The 27,196-nt window shown below is 42.8% G+C and overlaps 1 protein-coding gene across 1 annotated transcript in view; it reads right to left on the bottom strand.

The window, feature by feature from the left end:
• Window positions 1-323: 323 nt before the first annotated feature.
• LOC119404452 (ribosome biogenesis protein bop1-A) overlaps window positions 324-27,196 on the bottom strand; it is a 56,922-nt gene continuing 30,049 nt past the window's right edge. The window contains exons 9-17 of the mRNA XM_037670954.2: window positions 23,870-23,950; window positions 22,822-22,891; window positions 21,789-21,921; window positions 20,998-21,101; window positions 14,856-15,070; window positions 14,068-14,245; window positions 6,892-6,976; window positions 3,090-3,197; window positions 324-530 (exon numbers count right to left, since the gene is read on the bottom strand). Of these exons, the coding sequence (XP_037526882.1) occupies window positions 377-530; window positions 3,090-3,197; window positions 6,892-6,976; window positions 14,068-14,245; window positions 14,856-15,070; window positions 20,998-21,101; window positions 21,789-21,921; window positions 22,822-22,891; window positions 23,870-23,950 (1,128 nt within the window). The 3' untranslated portion in view covers window positions 324-376. The remainder of the gene's footprint in view (window positions 531-3,089; window positions 3,198-6,891; window positions 6,977-14,067; window positions 14,246-14,855; window positions 15,071-20,997; window positions 21,102-21,788; window positions 21,922-22,821; window positions 22,892-23,869; window positions 23,951-27,196) is intronic.

Genomic DNA, 27,196 nt, shown 5'->3' with positions numbered 1-27,196 from the left:
ATGCAGAAGCATAGTTTTTTTTATTTTATGTTAATATATAGCATGTTGCCACTTGGTAAAGTGTTGCATTTGTGGGGAGGCCGTTCAAGAGTGTGGGGATAAGACTGGTGTTCCTTGGTACTGTGGAGTTCCCAGAAGGACAGTGCAAGAGACACTGTTGCCCATAGATCTGGTGCTAAACACATGAAATCTGACAAAAGTGAAAGTATCCCTGAAAAGGATCAATCAAGATGTTTTACAGGTGTTTTACATTTCATGTTGGTGCATAATGTACATGCGAATGCAGATAGTATAGTACAGACAGACCAAAATTGCACGTGTGCTTCCTGCTATATACAACCATTTTATTATTTGCAAAGAAATGCATCAATGGCTATCATGTGAACAGGCGCAATGTCCCATCTGCTCCGGCAGTGAGGACCCATGGCTGATGTGGGTGGAAAGCACAATCGAGAACACCCATGCCCTTCTGAGTTGAGTGACCACGAAGGATCTTGACAGGCACAATCAAAGGATTCTGCATGAGATCACTGAAAATAAAATGAGGCATCACTTTTAAGACTCAATACATAGTAGACTAACATAAACAAAACCATAATAAAGAAAAATAGGAAGAAAATTGATTTAGAAAGAAATCTTTAATACGATTCGAATGCAGGACTTTTGGAACAGAAGTGTTACACCGTTATACCAAGGATGCAGACTTGGACAGGGAAATTACAAAACACCCTTAAGAATTTTTTGCGTGAAATCTAGCACATTGTTGATGTTTCTGCATTGCACTGTGGAAGCATGGTTTCCACAAGCTCACTGCTGCCATTGTGTATCATGCTGCAATGAGTCGTGCAATGCTTCGTGAGTTGACGCTGTGACTGAGAGGTGGCTTACTATCAGAACAGGTCATTATGCTTAGCCATTCCATGTTGCCTCACCAACAAAGAACTACTAATTTTGTTTGTCTCTTTCGTTACCAAGCCTATACAAATCGATCACCGGTGATCAATGCTTTGAACCGTCGATATTGACATGTTGGACTTGTTTCTTGTGCAACTAGCACCTCCTAGTGGTTCGTTCAGCCACTGAACTTTCAGAAACAGTTTGAATTCGCCCGCTTTGGTAACACATTGATCTTTGACAGACCTTTGTGCAAACCAATGTGCGTGTGTTGTTGGGAAAGTGTGCTTGGCTGACGCACTTGAGAAAAATACGTGCCGCTCATGGTTATGCTTCAGTAACATCAATGTTCTGTAATCAAATGAACCCTTGCAAGTCAAATATCAAATTACGGCCTCCACTTTGCAATCTGACAGCATTGAGCGGTAATAACTGTCCAAAATTTATGCCAGCTATTCTCTAGAGAGCTGCTGTTTGGAGTCGGAAGATTTTTTCCACCAGAACTTATTTCTGAAGGTTTGCCTCGTGTATAACGTGCGAGAGTAGGCTTTTTCAGCTAGTTTCCAGCAGTTTCGGTGTCGCTAGTCACTCCCATGGCGCCGTCGTTATGCGTGCATGGGTGCGCACCTGCGCCGCGAGAAACACTCAAAACTATCTTGCAACCACACCTGAACTGAGTGACGAGGAAACGAGCTTTGAGTCAGAAGACGACAGCACCTCAGCTTCAAGCTCTGATGGCAACGATGCTTAGCGTCAGCCTGGAACATCCACAGCTGTTCAGGGGTTAGTTTTGTTTAAAGTCTCAAGTGGTCTCCTCAGCCGTCCGGGTGTAGCTGCTAATCTTTGTCTACAATCTTAGAGCTACTCTGCTTACGCGCAAGGTCCACACGTTGCTAGGGCACGATGTGCTGCTGCCGGATGTGCGGACGACCTTCTTGGCCACCTTAAGCACACATCGGCCACATACTAAGGAGCGGCGCAAGATGTTTTATGACTGTGCGTGATTTCGTTCTGTTTTTCTTTTTCACGGCAGAGGTGATCAATACCGTTCGCAAAAATACGAATAAATATGCTTGCATGCATATTTTTGACCGCCAGCCTATGTGGAGAGAAGTGGCTCATGGAAAGCGGTGACAGACGAACTGGTGTTCATTGGACTTCTGATTTATATAGACGTTCACATCCCGGGCATTCATCTATACTCGAACACCAGCAAGCTTTCTTTCATATAAAATTTGTGCAAAAAGTGCACGAAAGCACCTGTGTTTCACGAAAACATCGAAATGCTTTACCGCATGACACGAGCATTGAAACAGTATTGCAGCACTGTGCAGAGCATTTACAATTTTTCATACTATTCCTGGATCACTTATCTCCAAAATGTATATTCTGAATTTTCTTTGCTTTGAATGTTTTTGTATATATAGTGTTTTCTGCTGCTGTTTATCAGCTGACAACAAAAAAATTACACACTTTCAAATTTTTATGTCTTCTATAATATTTTTCTTGCTCTGCAACTTATATTTTTTTGGAAAGAGCATTTCATTATGCATAATTTGGTATGCTGCAATGCGAGCTGGAGTACTTTCTAAACTGGCAAAAAATTTCTTCCCGAGACCTATGAAAAATTACCATTTTCTCACGGTAACGAAAGAGTTATTCAATCTTAGGCAGCTAATGCAACTGACTACTTTGGGGTCTATTCCTGACATAATACAACTGAGCAATACAGTTTTAATTAAAAAGTTTCTGTAGGAACTATTTGAGCAAGGTTATCATTGTAAGAGCCTTTGCATATGAAACACTCGTCCATGTAACTCCCACAACATCTTATTTAATGAAAACTTAACTGCTCTGCCATATAATTTGCGCCTCACATCTATAATTAAAAACAATGTTGTTATTCACACATAGAACTGTGCAACAAATTACTCCTGCTCAGCAGGATGTTAACATGGACATTCGAATAGTAAACGTAATATCCCCATGCTGTACGGACTACAAGCAAAAAAAACACATTTAGGAATAACGCTCTGCGGAATTACTGCTGTGAAACATTAATAAAATACATCATTACACTAATGTAGTTTCTAAACAAGTCTGCAATTTTTGCTAGCCCTTGTCAATCTGCTTACTGCCACCTTATTGCTTCTTGATGTCACATAACAGGCTCTATGTGAGCAAAAGTAACTTGCCTGTAGACCATGCCATGGCTAATGATTACAGTGCCATCATCTGATGCCGAGGCGAAGAGTGGATACCTTCGATGAAATGCAACCTGTCGTATTGCTCCCTTGTGGTGCCTGTGAAAAGCACAAGAGATGGTACAACCATCAAATGTAAACAGTAAATATTGAGAACATAAATCCCTTTCATCGAGTCAACAAAAGTAATTTGCCTCAATACAACCATAAACTTCTTCCACCTTAATCTCCCTTTTATTTCACAAAAGATCTGCATCGAAATAATAGTTTTATTCCGCATGCCAACAAGGTTTTTTTCTTCAACTTCACAGAGCAACAGTTCGAGGTCTATAAACAAACAAATTGGACTTTTGGCACTAGTGATTAAACAAGAAATTATATTTAGAAAACATAATCAGCACATACAATGAAGTAGTAGCAATGTAAACTTAAGTTGAAAATGCTAGCTACCATTAATTTCTTCTGTACTATGGACACCTTTAACAATGGTGCATAAATGTTAGAATTTAAACTGAAGTGAAAGACTGTGTGAATCTAGCTTCAAACTACAGCAACTGCAATGTATTACTATGCCAAGAAGGAGTCGTGTAATGTAGCAAGCTTTCATGAAGCTTAGAAAGACTGACAAAACAAACGATAGTCAGATACAGCTTAAAAAGCCAGGAAAGGCTCCACCCAGATGACCAAAGTGTGACTAACCGCTGATTGCCTACGCGACTAAAGAAACAATCCAGATCATGAGCTGGACAGCGGAGTGACTGGCCATCCGGCTTATGACATCAGTCTCGAATGCATGCTCATTGGTGCATGTTCGTATTTATCCACCTTTGAGGAAGAAATGCCGCTGACTTCTAAAATTTGTACCCGACTATAGTGTTATGGTGCCACAATGCACAGTAGCAGAACATATGCAAGCTACCTCAGAACACTTTGGAACACGTTGTGCATCAATGACTACGCTATACTACATATCCTTTATAATAATGTACGTGTACCCATTCCCACAGCTTCAATCAATACACTCACCGTAGTTTATCTAGGAAGCGAGGACACAAAAACTGTGGTATGGAAGGTGTGAAAATCATATAGCTAATCAAGTGGCCAATTTGATCCGGGAGTAAATGTAACTTTAAGCTCAACAAAAAAACACACTTGAATCAACACAAGCATATCAGAATGTAAGTGCTATAACAGCACAATGTTAGCGTGATGTCTCAGTGAAATGTTACAATATTTTTTGTGCTTTTACTTTGCATTATTCCAGTGCATACTGTACCAGACTATTAAGTTTTTCAAATATATTAGCATATTATGTCATGAACTGCACAACTTCACACTGGCCATCTGTGCATAGACCTTTTAAAAGGAGAGAAGAAACATCTCCTTTCTGGACTGTGGCGCGGGAGTACAACAGCTGACGTCACTGCCTCGGCAGTGCATCTTTGGCAGGTCAAGCCTCTTTATCACAGCCCAGAGGAAATGGGCCTTTTTCAGGAGGGTAGTCTGCGCATGCGCGGCGGCGGTGACGACACGCGCGCCATGTTTTTTGAGGGTCACAGCGTGGCGAGAGGAGCGGACTGAGCGCCACCTGGCGTGGACGATTTGCAAATTTTCCCGAAAAATACCAGGCCTCCAAGAATATCTACCGGCACGCGGTGGGCAACTTCAGAGGCCATGGACCCTCAGTTTTGATTTCAGCGATCTCCACTAGAGGCGCTCTTCAGACCTGAAAAAGGCCCATTATGCTGGTGCCCAAGGAGCCTTCTGTGAAAAGGTGCATAGCTATAGGAAACTCTAACCAGAAGCAAAAGCACTGCTTGACTATGAACACGGCCATGACAAAATAAAAATAAAGAGCCCAATGGGCATCACATTAAAACACCCAATTCGATATTTCGCTCAAAGCAAGAAGACAAGTTTAACTTCTAGCCACTCTTGGCCAATTGTATATATGCTTTTTGAAGGGACTGACAACCATTTTCTGTGGTACCTGTTTTCTTTATAGAGCAGTGGAAGGCTTCCAGTCACAGTGTCGAATCATGGAATGGTAACGTGGAAAACGTCATGGAACATTTTTTATCAGAATTTTTTTCACCTGCAGCGCCGATGAAGTTGTACACGCAACACATGCTGCACATGCTGCTGGTAGGGGTGCGCAGAAGCGATTGTATGCTGGCAAGCAAGTGAGGCCCTATCAATGAAGCCTATGTTGTGGTGCTCTTGCACTGTGGTATGCAGCGCCTGTGTGCATGCCACATGTATGCGCTGCTCCTCAATGCCAACTACATTTCTTTGCAATAAAGATGCAATAAAGTGGGGATGCTTAGTAATATACAAACTGTAAATTTAAGCATTAATTATAGTGTGCCTAAACAACAGCAGCCTATGTACAGCAATCTGAAAGACTCATTTATGCAATACCAAGGCCTCTCCACCAGGCAGGGCAATGTACTGATTTTTGTGACTTTCAATTGCAATTTAAAAATACAAATTTTATTAAAATTGAAAAAAAAAACTCTCTATTCTTTCACTGTAATTGTCTTCCATTTCCATTAGGACCTAATCACACATTCCAGCCTGTTTGTTCCTTCCACACTTCCTTATATATTTTACCTCTGTTATAACAGGTCTTGAACATTGCATGAATATTTCATTTACTTTTTTCTTACCATGAGGAAATTAGCTGTTTTTTGATGTCAAAGGTGTGCATTTTTCGTGATACAGCTACTACAAGGTTTACAGTGTCATGCAATATTCGAAAAGAACACAAAGAAACATGCTTTCAAATGGCATTTATTTTTTAAAAGATAAGGAAGATTACCTTGCTAAAAAGAATCCATAAACAAAAACCAAGAAATTTCTAAGAAAATTTTGAGGAAGAAGTAACATCTCTGGTAAAAAAAATTTTTGTAGAAATTTGGAAATATGTAAATTGTTGCAAAATTACTTGGCAATTTTGGTTTATAGAATTTAAACCGTAGATCAAGTACTCTTTCAGTTCAGAAAAGTTACACGACACATAGTTAAATATTCAAATCCTACTCAACATTTCTTTTTCAAGAAAAAAATATATTTACAGCATAATGTTGTGTACCCAATTGTAAGTTTTTAACGCAAATTCCAAAGGTACATTTCACAAAAGTAACAGTAATTATATACAATGCAATAAAAATTAACAAACAAATAATTAACAAAATTCTCAATGCTCAAGTTTCCTCGTCCTAAATAACCTCTGATGGAACACTGACATTGGAGTCATCACTGCTCAAAGAGCCCAAGAGATCGCATCAGATGAGAAGTACTTTCTTTCGGGGAGCACGTGCCGCTTCGGATGTGAAGACGATCACGTGTGCTTCAACCTTTGATCTCATGCTTTCTTTAGAAATCCCCACCACACGATGAATATGTGAACTGTGCAGAAACGGCAACTCTAGTTTCTGTACAATCACCGAGATGGCGCCACAAGTCAAGGCACGTGGCAGTTATTAAAAAATGAGCCCTCAAAAACATTGTTCACAGGTGGTCGATGCCAAGTGGTGTGGTAGGGAAAGAGCCAATGGCACACTAAAGACAAAAACGATTTCACCTGTACAAGTAAATTACCCTTCCACTATACCAAAAGCAGCACTCTTGCTGCAAGAAGACTCTTCATAAACCAGAAAATGAGCAAAAGAAAAATACAGGTGGAAACACTGCCTTGTACTCCTTGCTCCAACTCACTACTGCCACACCATAACCTTTCGAAGGCTATTTGTTGCATGCATAATTCACAGTTCAACCTTGAGCATCTTACCGTAGTGTTTTGTATGGTTTCACTGAAAGGTCCATGTCAAACCAAGTCAACCTGTTTTCAAAGCTGCCTGTGATGACATTGTCACCTAGGAAAACAATATGGCAAAGATACATGAGCCAGCACGTTGAAAGACTTAATGTCCCATGTATTTATCAATATGCACTAAAATTTCAAGACAAGTAGACATGTAGAATGCTTTACACAAGAACATGCGTGACAAATCAAGCTGCCTCTATAAAGTGGGAAGGGGGCCGCTAAGAGGTTGTCAAGGACCGTATTCGACACAAAAATTCTCTGAAATCTGAACATCAACAAAAGCAATTGTACAGGACGCAACATGAACAGTGGCAATATCATGGACAGCCACTGTCTTTGCAAACTATATGTGCATGGTTCACTTGCAAAAAAAGGGGGGGGGGGAGACTTAAGAAATGAGATCACCTTTGGACAGTGGTCCTTAGCAGTAAAAGCTGGTGCTGATAATGTGGGAAAATTTGGATTTCAAACCATCTTAACTTCATTTAAATTGATTGCTCATCAATTCCACATAATATTAAGCATCTGAAGTTAGACAAATGATGAACTCTTTCCCTATCATGCCCACTGGTGGTGGCTTAGAGCATGGTGCTAAACTGAATCTCAACCAAAAACAGCACAGAACTGGAATTTTGGCCAGAACTGAAGCCGAATCGATATTTTTAGATTGTGCCTGAACAAGAACTGAATATATATGCATTCAATTCAGAACAGAGCAGTTCAAAGTGTATAAGTGACAACAGTTGTTACAATACTATATACATGGAGAGACTGATTCAAATGGTACGGAGACTCATCTGAGTGATTCTGCTGTAGTGCTGCTGTTGCAGATATGGGTTCCTGAACAAACACAAGAATGAGATTACTCATGCAAAACACCTGCAATTGAGTAATCATATTTTGCCTTCATGCAGCCTATCAATCCATTGTCTCAATTTAGGCAAAGCAAACTATTTTAGATGCGAAGTATCTTAAGGCGGAGCTCAATCCGGTGGTGGTGGTGGTGGTGGTGTGCGGCGTGACCACCCTTACTGCGCATGCGCATACCCTCTCCACACACCTCCTCTCCACTCACCCTCTCCACTTTCCCTCTTCCCTCCCCCTTTCCACTCTTCCTCTGAAACGCGGGCTAGACATGCCGAAATTCTCTCCTGCGCAACGCCGCGACGAGCTCGAGCGCCTGCACGTCCCCTCCCCTTCTCTCTCCACTTCTACGCTGCCCCCTCTCGCCCGCCTGTCGACCGCGTTCCCCGCTCGCCCTGTGAGAATTAACGGCCAGGCTAGATGGAAGATACGACGCGCGTAGCGTCCCTCTTCGCGGTCCACGACGCGAGGTCGGTAGCATGCCCAACGAACGCCAACGGAACGCGATCGTGCAAGTGCTCCGGCTTCGCATCGCCTCATGGTCCCCTTTAGCGGGAGATGGTGTAATTTTTTTTCTCAACCTTTACACACTTGTGTTCCTTTGTTTGCAATGAATTTAGAGAGCAGGAAATACGACAAACAAGGAGATTATCCCACAACACAAGTGCACCGCTTTCTCATCTTGCGTCACACTGCCAATCATATCACCGTAAACTAGGGGTGTGCGAATATTCGAAATTTCGAATATTTTTCGAATCGTGTTTGCTATTCGATTCGATTCGCACTGAAATTTTACTATTCGAACTATTCGAACTTCCCAAAGACAAATGCTGTCAACGTCCGGTTGAAAAGTGACCCCTTCAGATTTTCAATATGCTTCACCTCATTACACTCTCGTATTGCGGCAAAGCTGCCTTTCAAGCTCCGTTACGGTCGAACTTAGCCAAGAGACAAAAGTCCGATTGGAAATGGTCCCTAGATTTTTAATATGCTTCACCTCATCACACCCCCTTATTGCGGCAAAGCTGCCTTTCAAGCTCCTTTACGGTCGAACTTAGCGAAGAGACAGTCAACGTCCGATTGGAAATGGTCCCTAGATTTTCAGTATGCTTCACCTGATTACACTTATGTATTGCGGCAAAGCTGCCTTTCAAGCTCCGTTGCGGTCGAACTTAGCCAAGACAGTCAACGTCCGATTATAAGTGACCCCTTCAGATTTTTATTATGCTTCACCTCATTACACTCTCGTAATGCGGCAAAGCTGTCTTTCAAGCTCCGTTACGGTCGAACTTAGCCAAGAGACAAAAGTCCGATTGGAAATGGTCCCTAGATTTTTAATATGCTTCACCTCATCACACCCCCTTATTGCGGCAAAGCTGCCTTTCAAGCTCCGTTACGGTCGAACTTAGGCAAGAGACAGTCAACGTCTGATTGGAAGTGGTCCCTAGATTTTCAATATGCTTCACCTCCTCACACCCCCGTATTGCGGCAAAGCTGCCTTTCAAGGTCCGTTACGGTCGAACTTAGTCAAGAGACAGTCAACGTCCGTTTGGAAGTGGTCCCTAGATTTTCAATATGCTTCACCTCATCACACCCCCGTATTGCGGCAAAGCTGCCTTTCAAGCTCCGCTACGGTCGCAAATGTATTAACTCAAGAAAACACTGATTCCAATATGGAGATGAAAAATGTGGCAGAGTTGGGGGCTCAATTAATGCTGTTTTGGACCTGAAATTTGGGCAGGAAGTCCGAAAATCGGACGCCGAAGCTTTTTAGCATCCAAAATTTCAGATGTTCTTATATATCGACGTCTACGAGGCAGATTTGGAACTCCGGACTTGAAGGGAGCACACCCTTGTCCGCCACATCAGTTGGCCTTCCACAGCAGTTGAAAGAGGAGGAGAGGCTGAGGAAATGGCATCTCTGCCTATCACGTGTAAAGTGTTGTCGGCAACTCTTTGGTTGCACCAAATCATGTACATAAATACAATTCGGCCTCTACATTGCCTCACTCTTGATAAGAAAGACAACTATGAAATATGACCCCACCAGCGTTTCATCAACCTAGCGAAAAGAAACACTTTCATGTTGCGATCTCACAAGAACATAGTTAGGGATTCTCTGCAACTTTTTCTGTAATTTCACTTCGAATTATTCGATTCGATTCGCACTCAATCTTTATGATTCGAATTCGCTTCGCACCCAAAATTTTGCTATTCGCACAGCTCTACCGTAAACCCTTGTTAGAAAGCGCAGTTACTTTGTTCTAGCAACTGAACTAGACAAGAGAACTCTTGGAAGCTTATCATACCACTACAAATGCAAATCTATGTGAGACCCAGCCACCTTTATTGAATGACAGTGGATGCAGCTTCGTTAATTTATGTTAGACACACACTTTAAATGCATGTTTGTTTTGTTGCTCTTCTGACATATGCAATGTATCTGTTTATATATATATTTTGTTTTCTGTGCATGAAATAAACCAGTTGTGAGTGAGTGCTCATGCTGTGCAATAGTGTCTTTGTTGGTCGTCTTTTCTGTGCTCTAAATTCGTTAAAAAAAAGTACCGACTAGCCTACCTATCCATCTTATGTTTAATTTCCTTTGAAGTGATGCACTAAGGCTCAGCTTTTAACTAAATGAGCATTGCACCCCATACTAGATGTATCTATGACGTACTGCTCATCTTTTTCTCACTAATTACAATGTGATCGTTCACCAGATGTAATCCTGTTGTGTCATATGTGATGTAGATGCATCAAATTATGTATTGTTTGTGAAGAGATGCTACAAGGCTTTGCATTTTATTTCATTTGAAGCAATATTCTACAGTCGTTTTTCTTCAACATTTCTATTCAACCCTGTTCAAAAGTTTTGCTCGTCAAACATCTCTTGAACTGCTAATGTTTCACCCGTTCCCAGTGTCATTAGCAATAGTAAGGAACAGAGGAAAAAAAGAGATGAGGAATGAACGTAATCAAAGCACCACACGTTTGCCATGCAACACAGTGCTCATAAAAATGGCCGTGTTTACAAGTATGCCTGCTTCAGTTATTTGCACTAAAATTTCAGTGATATTTATGTGCATAAAACATCGATTACTCTTTCTAATGGGCTGATTTCTTCCACCTCCTGACAAAACTTGCAGATGTACAATGCACTCTGCACAACACCTGAGTGGAAATGAAAAAGAAATCAAATCGAAAATTACAAAATAGAAGTCCTGATGGACTCACACAAGTGCTGTCACTTGAGCAGTGCTGCCTAGGTTTTTCAGCTTTGCACATTTAAAAGCAGTAGCACTGTGCAATGGGTTTAAAACCAACTTTATTGCGTCGAAATGGTTTGTGAACTGGGTCAGCGTTGCAAACCGTTATAGATTTTTATTTCTGCGAAGCAGAAGGAACCGATTTGGAGCTAAATAGAGCATGTTGCACCGGAACACGAACTAATCCCATATTTTTTGTGTTCGACACCTTGGTTCAGAGCACCACTTTTTAGACCTTCTGTGGCACCTATGAGCATAATGCACCCATCTAGCCCATAACAGAACTACTAAACTGCGTTCTATAGACTTTTCTTTCAAAGTCAAGGCAACTTCTTAATGTACATGCGTAAGTAAGATGTTGAAGCTTGAAAGTGAAAATTATTGCCTCCTCTGATGCTGCTATGTCTACGTTTGATATTTTCAATGCCCTGAGCAGCAGCTACTCACAAAATGCTGCCTTTTTTGCATGAATATACATAATTCCAGGGGTGCAACAGCCGAAATAGAATTTGGAGCAATTTTTGGAGCAGCAAAATGTTGCTTTTGGAGCACAAAAATCCAAATATGGAGCAGGTTACAAAAAAAACATGAATTTTTTAGCACGAAATCCCAAATTTGGAGCAGTATAACAAAGAAGGCTTACTTTTAGAAAAGAAAACAAAAATACGTACAAACTATTCAACATCAGCTAACTCGTGCACAGTGCACGTGAACACTGCTATTTTAATAAAAGCAGTGTGTTGAGTCACCCCACAGTGCGAACAATGACTAAGTCCACATTAGCATTTGCAGGGCCTGTCAAATAATTCGACAGGCACTGAAAACGCTAATGTGGACCTGGAAACTTGGCAACCTCAAAATTCGGGAGATTCGTAAAGCAGGAGCAAGTGAAGGTGGCGGAAAAAGAAAACTGGCATACGTTTTTGTCTATTTGTTTCTCAAGGCCGCAGAAACACCATACACAGCAGCTGCAAATGATTGCCAATAATTTTTTAGACGTCAGCGATCATACTAGTACTCGTAATTACACAGCGCGTGCACGAATGAGTAATTAAGGAACAAAATGCGCTGTGTCCCTGACAGCTAGTACTAATAGCCCCTTTAGCAGATTTGAGGCGAGGGACAGTTGGTGATGGAGCATACTTGGTGAAAATTAAGCGCAATAAATGGGGCAAAAGAAGGAGCGCTTCGTCCTGTGTGCTCCTTCTTTTGTCCCATCCATTGCGCTTAATTTTCACCAATAGCCCCTTCTAAATCTCAGTACGCTTTTCCGCAGGACACCAGTGTACTGCGGCAAAAGCGCCTTAAAAAGCGTTCTGCACGCAATAAAACAAGCATCACGAAATTTGAGAACCACTGTCCTTTTTTACTGCGAAAGCAATTATATGGACCCTCTCGACGGGTTTTTGCCGTCATGTCCCGTATAAAGTCCAAATTGATAACATCCCCCCGCGCATGTTCTGCCGCGGGTAAAAGCACGCGAGTGCGGGTGACGAACACGGCTGAAGCAGAGATCAAATGAACCAGCCCATCTCTGTCGCTCCGAGGGCGCATGCGATAGCACCACTCCGCCCGGGAGGCCTGTCGTCGAAGCAAAGAGGAAACGCCCCGCCCGTTTTGAATGAGCATGAGAAGACGCGAGGGGGGGGGGGGGGCGCTGTAGATCGACTAGCAACTTTGAACTTTGGTTCAAAGGGCGCGGTTGCGATCGCTGGCGCGCGCGCTATCTCGGCAGCCATCAGCCGGCGCCTCGTATATCCTGCTACGTGCTGCGCTCTCAATGCGACCTCAATGCGACATGCGACGAACTGTGCAGAAAGAGCATCTTTCCCTGGAGCGGCCGTATTCTCTTACACCAACGTTTCGTAGAGTTACGCGAGATCGGATGCAAAAATAGTTTGCTGCCAGCCTCACTTTGTATAACATTACAAATTATTGCTATTGCATTCATTCTTTCGTCCTTAGGTGAAACTGTTACTTTTTTATTTTCTTTCGCGGGTGGTTAGGGTTAGGGTCTGCGCGTCTGTATCGGATGATGATGCCCACACTGAAGATGACACACGCGGCCTCCATTTCTCGATAAAATTTGCGCAACTGAGAAACTTTTGAAACTGGTTGGGCATTTTGGCGCAGCGTGGCGCAATTTCAACAAATTTCACGGTTTTGGCTCACCTTGGCGCAAAAATAAGGAATTGTATCAAATTGGCGCAATTGGCGCAGCTGTTGCATCCCTGATAATTCTGAGAGCAACAACAGTGGATGAAGTTTGGGCACCTCCAATACATGAACCCAATCAGCACCAACCAGCCCAAATGAATGCATACTGGAATTTTAAGAAATGCAATGCCACCAAAACACAGCAAAACAAGAATTTACTATTAAGAGCTTGTAATTGTTCCCTGTGTTTTACATCAAGGAACTGCATTGCTGCATAGTTTTTAGCCAATCTTTTGTTACTAAAGTACTGTTAATTATGAAATTTTCATATCTTTATACAAACTGTCGAATGGATAGCAAAGAAAAAAAAAGTATATGCATATAGTATTTCATATATCCTTTTCAGCACTGTTGTTGTTATGTGCAAGCATGTTCAACTAGTCTTCTTCAATTTTATTTTATGGCTTTACTTTTGGTAATTAATGCCATCTTCGACAAATCACCCCGGTGCGCACCGGGGCGCCAAGGCGCTACGATGATTGGACAAAACGGTGCACCGGGGCGCACCGGTGTGATTTCATGAAGATGCCATAAGATTTTGCCTTACCATACAGAACTCATTAACACGTTTCTGTCTGAAAGGCTTGTTTATTCTGCTTTCTCCCTTTGTGCCCATTGCACAAAATCTTGGTTGTAAAGGTTCCACCAGAAAAAAATTCTAGTGTAGCTCATTAAAGCAGCCATTCTCCATGCGGTACGAAAAATACATGTAGTGAATAATCAACTACGCAGTAGCAGTCAAAGAAGCTGTACACACAAGCCCTTTTGAACCAGGAGCAGGCTGGCTCACCTTTGGGGTGGACAGCAATACTCGAGATCCACTTGCAGTTGGATATGAGCTTTTTGGACAGCTCCTGCTTGAGCAAGTTGTACACACGCACAAAGCGTTGCATGGCCACAAAAAAGTAGGGTCGTACAGGGTGAAACAGTACCCTCGAGACAGTTCCCTTCAACTTGGAAAAAGGTGCCTGGAAAGAAACAAAAAGCCCCAAGAAATAGCTTCACAAACCATTGAGGGATATTGCTGTCACTATGAAGACATTGGTAAATGGGTTATCTGAATGTCTGCTCAGTGGAAGAAAGGATCACCTGACATTTGAAGTTGTCCTCAAAGTCAACTATCACGCAAATAATGTTCCAAGGTTTTCATTATATACAAACTAGCTCTGTAATATTGCACAAGCAACTTTGCCATTCTACAAACCTGTCACCTTGCTTACAATACAGTAACGATGCACATGCAAAGGTGCTGCAAGAAATGAACACACTCCGCTGATTAATAAGGAAGTATGTATCGTAATTAGGAAGCAGAAAAGAGATGAAAGAGTCAAAGCAGGTGATACTAGTAGAATAAGTTAACTAGACTAATGAAATCACAACAGTTAAGATACTATTACAGAAGGAAATGCATAAACTTAAGTATCATGTCCAACTTTACTGAATTTACGAGCAACAAATACAAACAAAGCTACGCATAGTGCAGCATGAATTACAGTGTACGTAACTTATTTGACACGTGCGTAACGAGTCCCACAGTACATTTAACAGTGAAAGGAATAAAAATGCAAATGTTCTTACTTGCGACCTCCTATGGGACAACTGGTGGATCACAACACCACTCTCACCCCCACTGCCGCCAGTAAGCACAACAGCAAAGTAGTCTCCCTTGGCATGCCACGTTACTTGCGACACTGTGTGTCGGTGCACTACACTGAGTCGTAGTCCTTGGCTACTGAACTCTTTTGCTGTTGGTAACACTGGTTCCCAGGTTGCAGCAGTGAACTTGCCACCTTCTGCACGTAGATACACACTCATGTGGAGCAATGCAGGTCTTGACATAATAAACACACACACACACCCATGCACATTTTGTAATTTACTACTGTTCTTACCACCTGTAAACTGAGCACTAAATGCAATGGTCATAAGGAGGAGGGTATTTCGGCAATGCAGTTAAACCCCAATATATAAACTTTAATTATAATGAAAGTCTTGATATAACGAAGCATTTCAGTTGTTTTAACAGTTGTTCAATTGAACACCATGTATTTTTAACTTCAATGTAACGAAACATCTTCTGACATGATTTCAATGTAACGAAGCTTCAATGCTACCGCATTGCAATAAATTGAAACTTCTGCTGGTGTTAGTTGTCATATGGTAGACTTGAAAGCGTTTTTTGAGAAAGCATCTTTAAAATCACCCACCACACAACGAAGAACAGTCGCCAAAGCGGAGCAGCATGCTTCCCGGCAGTGGAGAGGGAGAGAATGTGGCTGAGGCGTGGCATACAGGAACCCTCGTGCATCGTATGGCGCATGGCTCTATTGTCTCTAGGCAGTGTGGTTCCGTATTATATGCCATGTGTGACATGCGTTAGCGCCCGTTTTGGTGTTGTTATCGCCATGTGTCAAATACATAAAAAGCTTGAGTAGCCGTAGAGGCAGTAGCAGTAAACATAGTGAGTTCTCGGTTATCTTGCTAGTGACTGCGATCATTCAGGATGTGGATGTCTCCAAGAAAGTTAGTATCTTGCAAGCAATCTAGATCAGCAAGAAAAGACTGCAGCTTGTTTGGAGATATCGCAGCACTCACTCTCCATCATCCTGAATATGAAAGAAGCTATTCTGGACTCTATAAACAGAACAAATTCCCAGCGACAGTGATTGGAACTAAGAGGCACATTAACTGCAACATATTTAGCAGCAGACCAATATTTTTTTCGAGCTGCCCACAGTTACCAGCTGCAGTGGTATCAGTTCTATAAAGTTATGTGGAAGTTCTGTGATAAAGCTGACTTACAAGACTTTTATTGAGCCAATGCATAGCAACTACTGAAATTCATGACAGAGTAGTAATGGGTTTTGCTCAATTCTTCATGTGGCGCTTGATGTCTAAAAATGCGGGCAGTTTGCACTAAGTTGCACAAAGCTTGGCACAGCGAAGCCCGGACCCGTTGACGCTTGCATTCCACGTCGACTGACACGTCTAGCTTCGAGATGTGCGGCTTCCTCCTTGGGAGTACACAGCCAGGCTATGTCCTATAGAGCGGAGGTTGCACGCGATGTCTCCGTTGGTGGGCGTGGCTTAGCAACTGCGCATACGCGGCTTGGCCAGATGGTGTAGTATCTGGTCACTAGACGACGCAATACTTGCTTCCTCTTTCTTTCTATCTTTTTTTCTCTCTCTACTTCTTTCTCTCTCTTTCGCTGATGTTCTCTCTGTCTCCCTATTTCACTCTTTCTCATCCTTTCTGTGCTATGCTTTATATTCTCCCCTCCTCCTTTCCCTCCTCCTCACCATCACAAACCCCCTTGCTACACTATACTATACAAGGCTATGCTATGCTCTGCTGGCGTGCCTGGATAACAGGGTGATTAGGACGCTCATCTTCGGATCGAGGGTACGCGGGTTCGAATCCCGCCTCGTGAATTTTGTTTCAGCAATAATTTTTCTCTTTCTTTCCGTCTCTGTTTGTTTCTCTCTTTCTTTCTTTATCTCTCTCTCTCCTCTCCGTACTCGTTCTCAGGTAGCCGCACAGTGGCACACACCCGTTAAAATGATGATAGCTTTCTGAAATCAGCTCGCAAAGAACGATTTGCTAAATGGCTTCGCTGTTAATAACAGAAAGAGTGGTCGCCATAAACAGATATGTAGTAATTACCACCTTGCTTTCATGTAATTTTAGACCGCAGCACTTTTGTATGTGTGGCGTCCAACGGTAGTTAGCGTTGGGCATTCATTGGAATGAGGGGAGCACAAGTGGTTTGGTTCTGTGAACATGATAGCATCAGGATCGCACCACTCTAAGCAACACATGCGGTTTGGGTGACAACTCAGGGCAGCAGAATCGGTGTGATAGCTTTGATTATCCCATATTACCACGGTGCGTTGGACCTGAATTTGTTTTGTCTTTATGCGTGACTTATAGCCGCCGTGGAAATGACCTTGCAGGCACAGCATAATGAAATCTTGTTCGCCAGATCAGTGGTTCAACAAAACTGACTTTTTTACATTGATACTATTAGTTTTTTTCATGCTAACATATTATTCAAACATTCTCGTGGCATTTGCAGTCTAAAAGTGAATCTTTAGGCACTGTAATTTGCATAAAAGGTTGAATTTCGATTTAACAAACTTTCCATATAACGAAGTAAATTGCAGGCTTTACCGACTTCATTGTATTGCGGTTTAACTGTACACTGACAATGGGACATAGTGTGTGTTCCTTTACACTTGTGCATATGCTGTCTCTTGTCACAATACAAGAACCAAGATTCCTAGTACAGTGAAACCTCGTTAATACGTACCTGCCGGGAACGCGGCATAACTACGCACTAAACGGTAGTACGCATTAAACACCAAGTACAAATTTGCATCTCCTAGCGTACGCCATCGCCGCCAGCAAATAAATAGAGTGCCACAGCAAATATTGCCTAAAGTACCCACCGCAAAGCCTTTTCTTTCTTTTTGCCAAAGTGGAGAAAAGATTCTGGCACACTCGCACGACCGCCCGATAGCGCGCAGTGGCGACGCCGAAGAGCATTGGAAACTATTGCAGGGTCCGGGATACGCGGTCAACGCAGTGACCGACATAGCGACAGAACGGACAGTGTCTGCTTTCCGCGGTATATGTGCATGCGTCTAACCGCGATTTGCTACTAAACGAAAACTGACACAGTTCCAGTGAAACCGGTACGGCTGCGTGGAGCCGATCGTCTCCCGACTAGTTGCGTGCAGCGCGTCGCCTACTCGGCTCACGCCGTCACTACTGGGCCACTTGCTGTGCCGCACGCGCGCATTTATCGTGGGAATGTTGTTCGTACCCACTTCGCTCCAAATCGTGCACAGATGCGGCGAGTAGCTTGTTCGGTTAACGCAGCGATGACGAGCTTCATGCAAGCGATGCGCACTCCGCGATGCTCTAGCGGTCCTGGCAGCGGACGGAGGTGCGTTGGGTGGTCGCCTAATAAAAGCGTGCAGTATGGTTACAACCGCGATACGCTTGCTGTATCGTACACGTGCGTTTAGTGCATGGAGGAAGTGGTTTAGTGTGATAGCGTTAATGCAGCGAGGTTTCTCGGCGCCCGCGACCCGCAACGCTAACTACGCAACAGCGATCTGCTTTCGCTTCTACAAAGCGGTGCGCGCCTGATGACGGCTTAGTAGCGTTTGCTGTCGGGCTAGTTGGTACATGGCTGAAGTTCTTCGATCCTGCCCGAGCATTTGCGCCATCAATTCAACTTCAGCCTTGAAGATGGCCGCGCACAACGAAGCGTCAGCGATCGGCGGCCCAGCGCGTTCAGGTTGTCGCCTAATAAAAGCGTGCAGTAGGCTTAAAAAGTAGCGCTGCGCCGCACGCGTGCCCGGGCAAATAGCTGAAGATACTTATTGTGATAAGATTGTCGGCGATAAGTCATGTCGGCGCTTTCATCGGTGGCCGCCACCTCGCCTTCGTTCTTTCCCGATGCTTACCCGCAAAGGCGTCGACGCAATCGCGCGGAAGTCGGAATCGGGGATCGACTGGTCTGCGCACTTCTCAAAAAGGCGGAAGACCTTTGGCGGCACATTCTGGCGTCGGGAAGTTGAGCGGCGCAGTAAAATTTTATGACACAAAAAGTTGTCGCGGTACGCAGGGTACGCACTAACCGGTAGGCACAGGGCGAACCACTACGGCTTATGCGGTCAGCGAATGCATTGATTGGGAGGCTGTGGCAATATGAGCCCTTGGGGGCAGCAGAAAGGTATGGTTTATTTTTTAAAGACTGCCTGAATTTTTAGGACAATTTCACAACCCATAGGGATTCTAAAAAATTGAATGTTGACCGTATTCATCTAACTGACAATAACATCAGCAATAGGGAGGATTAAAACAGTATCTGTAACAGAATCACAAAGGCAAGGGGGATGAATTTTCAAAAGGGGCTCTGCAACAATTCTGCAATGCCTTCTCTGACAATTGTAGTATTGAATAGTGAGATGAACGCAAGAAAAGAATTATAAAAATTGGTAGACAAAAACTGACATTAGTAGTCTTCAAAGCTCAAAGCCAGAGTGCACGAATAAACAAAAACAGTTTCCTTTTGCATTTCACCCTGCTAATGACGTCACTGGATATTTTCCAATCACCACACGCCTCTTAATATAGATATACCAGAAGCCTGACAACATGGTGGCCACTGCACAGTGCACCTATACTCGGAGACAACTTTCTGTGGCAATGGAGCAAAAGCTACGGAGGGCGGAGCTAACTGCTCAGTGTTACTGCGCCAAAGTAGTTCCCGATAAACTGGTTTCGGTTTCAGTTTCGGTGTGAGATATGCATTTGCTACAGTTCATTTTTTCGCATGTGCTCCATGGTTGAGTGCATTGAAACACTATCACTGAGCACGCAGGCATATTGGCGACTCTATCTCTATGCTTAATTTGCTTTTAACCAGGGTGCCACTCAGAACATCCACCTTGAGCCGTGCAACAGTGCGCTCACTTATGCCGGTAAACTGGCAAACCGAACAAAATGCGGAAACAACAGAGAGTCCCGGTTGTGTCAGTCTCACTTGGGCGTACACGTTGCAGACCACTTGCTTCGTTTGTTTTGGCAGCTTTTGGTTCTCAAGCTTCTTGAAAATCCTATGCAACGACTGAAGTGGCGAGCTACCAGATGGAAAAGAGGCTGTCGATGAGGAGGCCACGTTTTGTTTTTTTTAATTTCTAAAGGGAACCTTTGCAACGCCAGTGGAGGGCGCAGCAACCCAAAAACTTGAAAATTAAAAAAAAAATAATGCTGTTTTGCATAATCTGGCTAATAATTTTGTGGCATTATCAATTTGAGGTTAAAAAATAAGAACTGCACATTTTTGAAATGCTTAGATTAAATACAGCAAATTATTTTTCTGTGGCACTACTTCCAGCTGCGCAGCGAAACTGTCGAAACAGCGTGGTTTGGCTCTGTAGCCTTGACTGCGTTGCCACAGAAAGTTGTCCATGAGTATGGTGTCACGTTCAAACTGTTTTGAAAATGACACTTAAAAGCAGAAATCCTTTTAACTTTTAAGTATATCTGGTAAAATATAAAGAATGTTTTTACATTTTTAAAAGTGCACAATAGTGTGTGGCCAGGATGGGACCACACATATGCTACATGTCACTTGGCTTATCAAGCCAATCAGAACACACAGCCGCTGGCGTCACTGTCACGTGACCAAATGTCACGTGACATTTGTTGTGTATCATCTGTTGTGTATCACTGTAGTTGGTACAGAAGGTAGTTTCTCTGCTCAAATAAAATTATACCTGCTTTGTTTTTTGCTGTTAGTACTTGCACTACAATATGGATATGGCCGCATTTCACAGTACCAGAAGAAGAGATGAGAACGGCATGGTTAACTTGTGCCGCAGGGCCCCTTTGAAAGGATAAGATAGAAAGTCACAAAGATGTGCGAACAGAATTGGAGGAACTAAGATGCCTTGCAAGTAAGTAAAAAAAAAATTATTGTTCATTGCAACGGAATAAGTTTGAAGCTAAAACCTCGCACAGGTTCATTCCTTCTACGTGCTAGCGGGCCTTGAAAATTACTTTACACATAGAAAGTATTTACTTATTTAAGCACTGCAAATCAGCAAACTACTGCTTTAAGAGAGTACTAATGACTGTTGCCTTTCTACCTGAACTTTAGCAGCATTATCTACCCACATAGATAAGAAAGTGCCCTATTCTCACCCGAGGGAATGGCCTCTTCAGGTAGTGATGAAAGAACAGTGTCGGTATTGTTTAGCACTAATTTATCTCCAACACCAGGATTGATGATATGTACAGTATTTTCCCTGAAAAGAAAAATTGCTTCAGAGTTAAATATTTCATCTTATCTGCCACAAGTAACAATGTATAGCACATAAGCTGATAACCTACCCACCTAATATAGTCCTGCTGAAATTCATAAAGCATTTTAAGCAACGCACCACTGCAAATGCATTTTTGATATGCTGCAATGAACAGCTAGGCTCTGATATGCTAAACGCAGTCGGTTACTGAAGAAATTAAAAATGCAATAATGCCTTCACAGAATCAGTTGCATACTTGTTCTATCTAGCACACCCCCATTCAGAAAAAAAATAATTAAAAATTCGTACTAAGACTCACGCTGTTCTAGCTACATCCTTCATCTATGCCTACTCCCCATGGTTTGTTTACAACACTTTAGCACAAGTAAAACGAAAGGGGATAGAGAATTCGTCCACTGCCCACAACATCACTGTACGTTGTAACTTGATGTTGAAAATAAACTGAAACTGAAATTGAAAAGCCCAGTGGCATACTAACAATTCTAATTTGTTACAATGAATTACAAGCTTGCCAATACACACACTTTAATTTTAAATCGCTTCCTTTTATTCCGAATTCAATGTGACATGAGATAACAAAGAATATGATTATGCAGCACTATGCAGTTTAAAAAGTAATCAATAATACAAAGCACTCAGTAAAAAAAAACTTAACAGCAAGCAACTTACACAGCAACAGCTACTAGACAAATGCTTTGATTGGGACACCAAGCAACTCCTTTGACAGCATGTTCAAACTTGAAAGTCTTCATGCAACGGCCAGTGAGGACTTCCCAAATACGGACTGTGCCATCGTCACTACCTGTATGTTCAGGCAGAAAAAAAAAATTTGCAAAGCTTTTTACTTTCCCAGGCAGCTTCCAGTACCTCTGAAACCAGCTCATGGTAGTGTGGAAATGGTGTTTAGATGCTAACGTTGACAGAAACTTAGCACTAGAGCACAGCTAAATACAATGCATGCTGATGTGATACATATATACTTATCGGGGCAGACAACAGAATTTGCTTTGATGTTACAAGACTGCATACAGTATGTAGCAAACAGAAAAGCCGGCAAAGACTCAGATCGACGTTTACTAGCATCCGTTTGTGCCCAGAACACTAAGCTGGCTCCCAGTCCCTGGTCGACTGCACTTATGCGCTCACTGGCACAAAGTTCCTCTTCTTCTTTTTGTAGGATGAGCATGGGAAACTCAACAACTGTTGCTATATGATACGTAATTCCTTACGGACAGTACTCCCTGACAGCACTGTGACCGGAGTGGGACTCGAGAAGAACAATATCTGAACAGAACTGTACCAAACCACACAGCATCAAAACAAATGAGCAAAGTCAAACAATTAAGGGTCGCTGGAAATAACTCCCACAAAGTTATGAAACAAAACCGTAATGATGAGACAGAACAGAAACAATACAGCTAATGCATGTGAACTCCTCCAAGCTCACCAGTCATACAAATCACCAAAGTTATTAGAAAGTAATGTTGAAATGCGCCACTTTTTTCACTATACTTAACAAAGCATTGATGCTGCCTAAAAACAGTAAGCCACAACAACACATCAATAATGTACTGTATCACGCTTCAATGTAACAAACAACCTCTCTTGCTTCTGTAAAGGTTGCCACAGTAGCCAACAACAGGCACACACAAATGGAGTAAAAGGGCAGTGCAGCAGAGTAAGGAAAAAGTTTTCAACAAACCTGATGCAAAGAACTGTCCCACAGGTTCTATTGATAGACTTCGAACGCTGCCTGTGTGCCCCTCGTACACCTAAAAAGATAGACGGACTAGTATTGAGCTATTTGACACATACCTCCTAGCACTCCTGTGATTCTGGTATGCTGCAACTTTGGTACTCAAACTTAATTTCTGGTGCTGACAAATAATTGGTTAAAGAGTCACATAGACGATTAATTTCGATAGAGGGCTCAGTGAAGCAGCACAGTCACCGCCCACAAATATGCTATTGCTAAAAGATTTCAAGCAAGAATACATATTGTAATAACAAATACAGTCAACATCCAATTTTCAGAACTCCCTGAACACCATGAAATCGTTCAAAAAATCAGGCAGTCAAAAAAATGACATCATGCTTTTTTTACTTCACTCAAGTGCTCAAATCGCCACAGTCACGTCAGAAATAGCTCTGAAGGGCAGCCACTGCACTTAGTGGGTATTTCGGTGTGTATTACTGTGCTTAGTTTCAGTGCATAAAACGGGTGTGTATTAATGAGGTTTTGCTGGCAGAAGATGGGTGGCTGTGTGCATGCCTATTTAAAACACACTCTATACGTTCGTCCCGAGACAATGGCCCCTTCCGATTTTTTGGTACGCTTCACCGCATAGCACCTCGGTATTGCGGCAAAGCTGACTACTGGAATCTGCTACGGCCGCAAATGGATCGTTTGCGAGATTATCAACACGGCAGAAGTGGCGGCTTCAATTAATGGTGTTTAGAACTTGCAACTGGTGCAGAAAGTCCAGGTGCAGAAATTTTAGACATTCTCATACACTGACTCTAAGGGGTTTGTGGTGGTGCCATGAAAGCACCAGTATTTTCAAGCACATCTGAAGAATCGGCATCCGAAAAATTGGCAGTTGACTGTAGCTACATATTACATACATAACAAGCCTATAACAAGCAAAAACAAGGAGTTACATTAATACTAGTTTTATAAACAATGTATGGAAGCTGATAACTTCTTAAGAACAAAGTACTTCAAGAAAAAGAACACAAGATCTCATTACAATAGACTGCACACTAGGGAAAGGCTGCAGGTCCTTTGGCTTCGGGAGCTGTGGTATAAGATCTTCTGCATCAACGTTCACCTGAGAGGAAGAAGAAATATCATAAAGCAAAAATTATAAATGATTCAGCACAAGAAACATACACAAACTATATGAACAGCATATAAATTAGAATTGTTACTTCCCAAGTCTGAAGAATCCGACCCGTAACGATGTGACAATAAGAAATCATAAAGGGTACATGTCTTTTTTTGCTATGACTAACACCACAAAGGAAATGTGTAAGCAAAACATATACTTCGGATGCACTAGCCTGGTTAAATCAATTCCACCACATAACATTAGTCTCAAGGCCCAGACACACACAATTCCATGATCTTATCTTCAAACACACGAGTTTTTCCTGTAGAGATTAGATTAGTACATTTTTATGCATATTTTCATATGATATGATTGGCCTAAGGCTGATTTTGACGCACCCTTTGAGCAGATAACAAGCGAACGGGGTATTTTCAGAGCAGAAAAGTTTTTTCAGCAGGTTGCATCAGGCTTATGCTTTTTTCTGTGTGCGTGTGTGCATGAAGATCTGTGCATGTACACATGCCTGCACGCAAGCATTCACAAATGTACTAGCTGCTCCTATAAGGAACATTTCCCATACTGTTGGGTGCATCCACTTCTCACATTTGCCTATTGCAAAGTGGATACGTTCAAAGACTTGCTTGAAGCACTATGTTGCTACACTATTGTTCACATCTTTTTACTAAATTCACGTTTTTGAAAAGAGACATGATGAGCAGTGCTGAAACTTGGCCTTCATCAACACCTAATGAGCACAAAGCCACTAAAAACGCGCAAGTGATGCTCAAAATGAGCAGCAGGCTGCAGCTCGCTGACTGGGCTCAATAGATTCATATTTCCGGGTATTTTGGTGAAAAAGAGTTGATAAGAAGTGAATACACACATTGTTGTCACCACTTTAGATGCAGTAAAATTTCAGTTAAGTAATAAAAAAAGGACCTGCTTTAATTCAATACCATACTTTCTTCAATCGAGCAAAATAATTCTGCACTGCAGCTTTGATTCTCTGAATCCACTACACATAAGATATGTGCATACAGAGCACATGGGCTGACAAGCAGAAAGCAAAGCACATAGAAAGATTAGAGATTTCATTGACTATTCATTTGGAGGAAACAAACAAGATGCATCTTCCAGGCCGGGAGCTTCTTAACACCTGCACTAAAATTTCTTGCTGCATCCAGGTACACACACAAACTTCAGTGATCTGGCAATGCAGTAAGAGCTTGTCAATATGACCCTTGTTAACAGGGAAAATTGTATCATTTGAACTCATACTTGGGTCCCGGCAAGCATATACATTTAATGGCATAAAACGCTCATTAATTTGGATATATCTGGCCACACACTTTGGTTAATTCAAACGATCCTACAAGCACGCCGAGCACGAAGTACCGCAAATGTGCTATGCAAAAGAGTAAAAACAATGTCAGCTTCCAGTTGAAACAAAGTGGGGCAGTTCACAATGGCACAGACATGAGTGCAAACCATACAGCAAGAACACGAAAGAGCCAGAACACTTTGTGCCTATAAACTAGTGATGCAGAACTATCGGTAAATTGACTATCGATAGTTCTTTTTGAAACTATCGATAGTGTAAACAAACTATCGATAGTGCAATCAGTAGTACCATCGTTAATATTACTATAGCGATATTACTATATTACTGCCACGCGTGTTTATTGCTTTGTTTTGACGTATTCGGGTTTCACCCACAAAGACTGTTAGCAACGTTTGACACAGACTACGCCGTAATGTGTGAGAAGCTTCACAATTGTTTGAGGTCATTCTGTTAAGATTACGCGCCGGACGCGAATAGTCAAGTTTATTCGAGAGCTTACGCGAGCACCAGCGATAACGCTGGAAGGTTTGATGACTGATGTATAAAGGACGACGCGTTCCACCGATGATCAGATTACTCAACGGCTGACGAGTGCTCCCGCTGCTATCAGTGCGCAGCATGTATCGCTTGTATTTTGAGTTTTGATTTTCTGGACAAAAGTTCGCCCAAATAAAGAGCTCCGTACTTCCCAGTCTTGCTGCAGCATTCTTCACTGTCACGACCACGTGACAATACTATCGATAGTGGTGTGAATAATGATGCGGTAGCTGGCCGGCCATATTGTCAAAATACCGTATTTACTCGCGTAATGATCGCACCCCTAAATTTTGTCGTCTAAATTCGATTTTTCTTTTTCCCCGCGTAATGATCGCACCCCGAACTTGCCGCATCGATATGTCGTGTGCCAAGTCTAGCCGATGATCATTGCGTTTATCATCTGTTGAATGTTGCGTTAATAACTCTTCCAAACTCGCCAAGTGAACTGCACGCACCAAACATATTCGTAATTTTTACCCACCGTTGGTGGAAACGTGCCATTTAGGATTGCAGTAAAGGCAAATGCCGCAGTTTTCACTAAATGCCCGCCATGTATTTTATGTCTGTGGCAGCTGAACGCGCCCATCTTTGTTTCTGTGATCTGAAAGCAGGCATCACTACGCTAATGCCATAAATTTACTGATTTAAATGAAAGCATTCCTTATTTAGACAGAAGAGACTGTTTTGACGCGCGTGACGTACTCACAACCACCGTGACTGACGAAAAGAAGAAAAAAAAAAATGCGGTCGCTTCGCTCTGTGGGCCGCCATGTTTGTTTTGCTATCCCGCACTGTTACAGCGGCGGCCGCCTGTTGGTCGACCTGTTGTCATCCCGCAGCAACAAGCTGCCGACGCATTCCCATAATTCCTGAAAAAGCCGTGTCGCCGCCATCCCAGCCACCCGTCACGGCGTCACCTGACACCACGTTTTTTTGGCTGTGCTTTGTGATCGTCTGTTGAAGCGCCGTTTCACCATGGGGCGGTATGCGAGCTTTACTGCCGCGTTCAAGCTGAAGGCGCTTGATTACGCGCTAGAGCACGGAAACCGCGCTGCCAGCAGACATTTCGGCGTCGACGAAATCCGGATCCGATATTGGAAAAAACAGCGCGAGAAGCTCATGGCTACGAACAGCACGCGCCGGGCTTTCCGCGGACCCAAAACGGGCAAGTTCCCCGACATCGAAAAGGCAGTCCTCGAATACGTGAGGGACATGCGCAAAGACGGTTGTGCCGTGTCGTTAGACATGGTACGGACGCAGGCGCGCACAGTTTCCCGGAGGCTGGGAATAGCCACAAAGGACTTCCGCGCTAGTTCTGGCTGGACGACACGCTTCATGCGGCGGAATGGACTGTCGCTGAGGCGGCG

The sequence above is a fragment of the Rhipicephalus sanguineus genome, chromosome 1 (genome assembly GCF_013339695.2).
Source record: "Rhipicephalus sanguineus isolate Rsan-2018 chromosome 1, BIME_Rsan_1.4, whole genome shotgun sequence".
NCBI lineage: Eukaryota > Metazoa > Arthropoda > Arachnida > Ixodida > Ixodidae > Rhipicephalus > Rhipicephalus sanguineus.
Note: the sequence above shows the minus strand (reverse complement) of the source record. Positions and strands in the feature narration are given on the sequence as shown.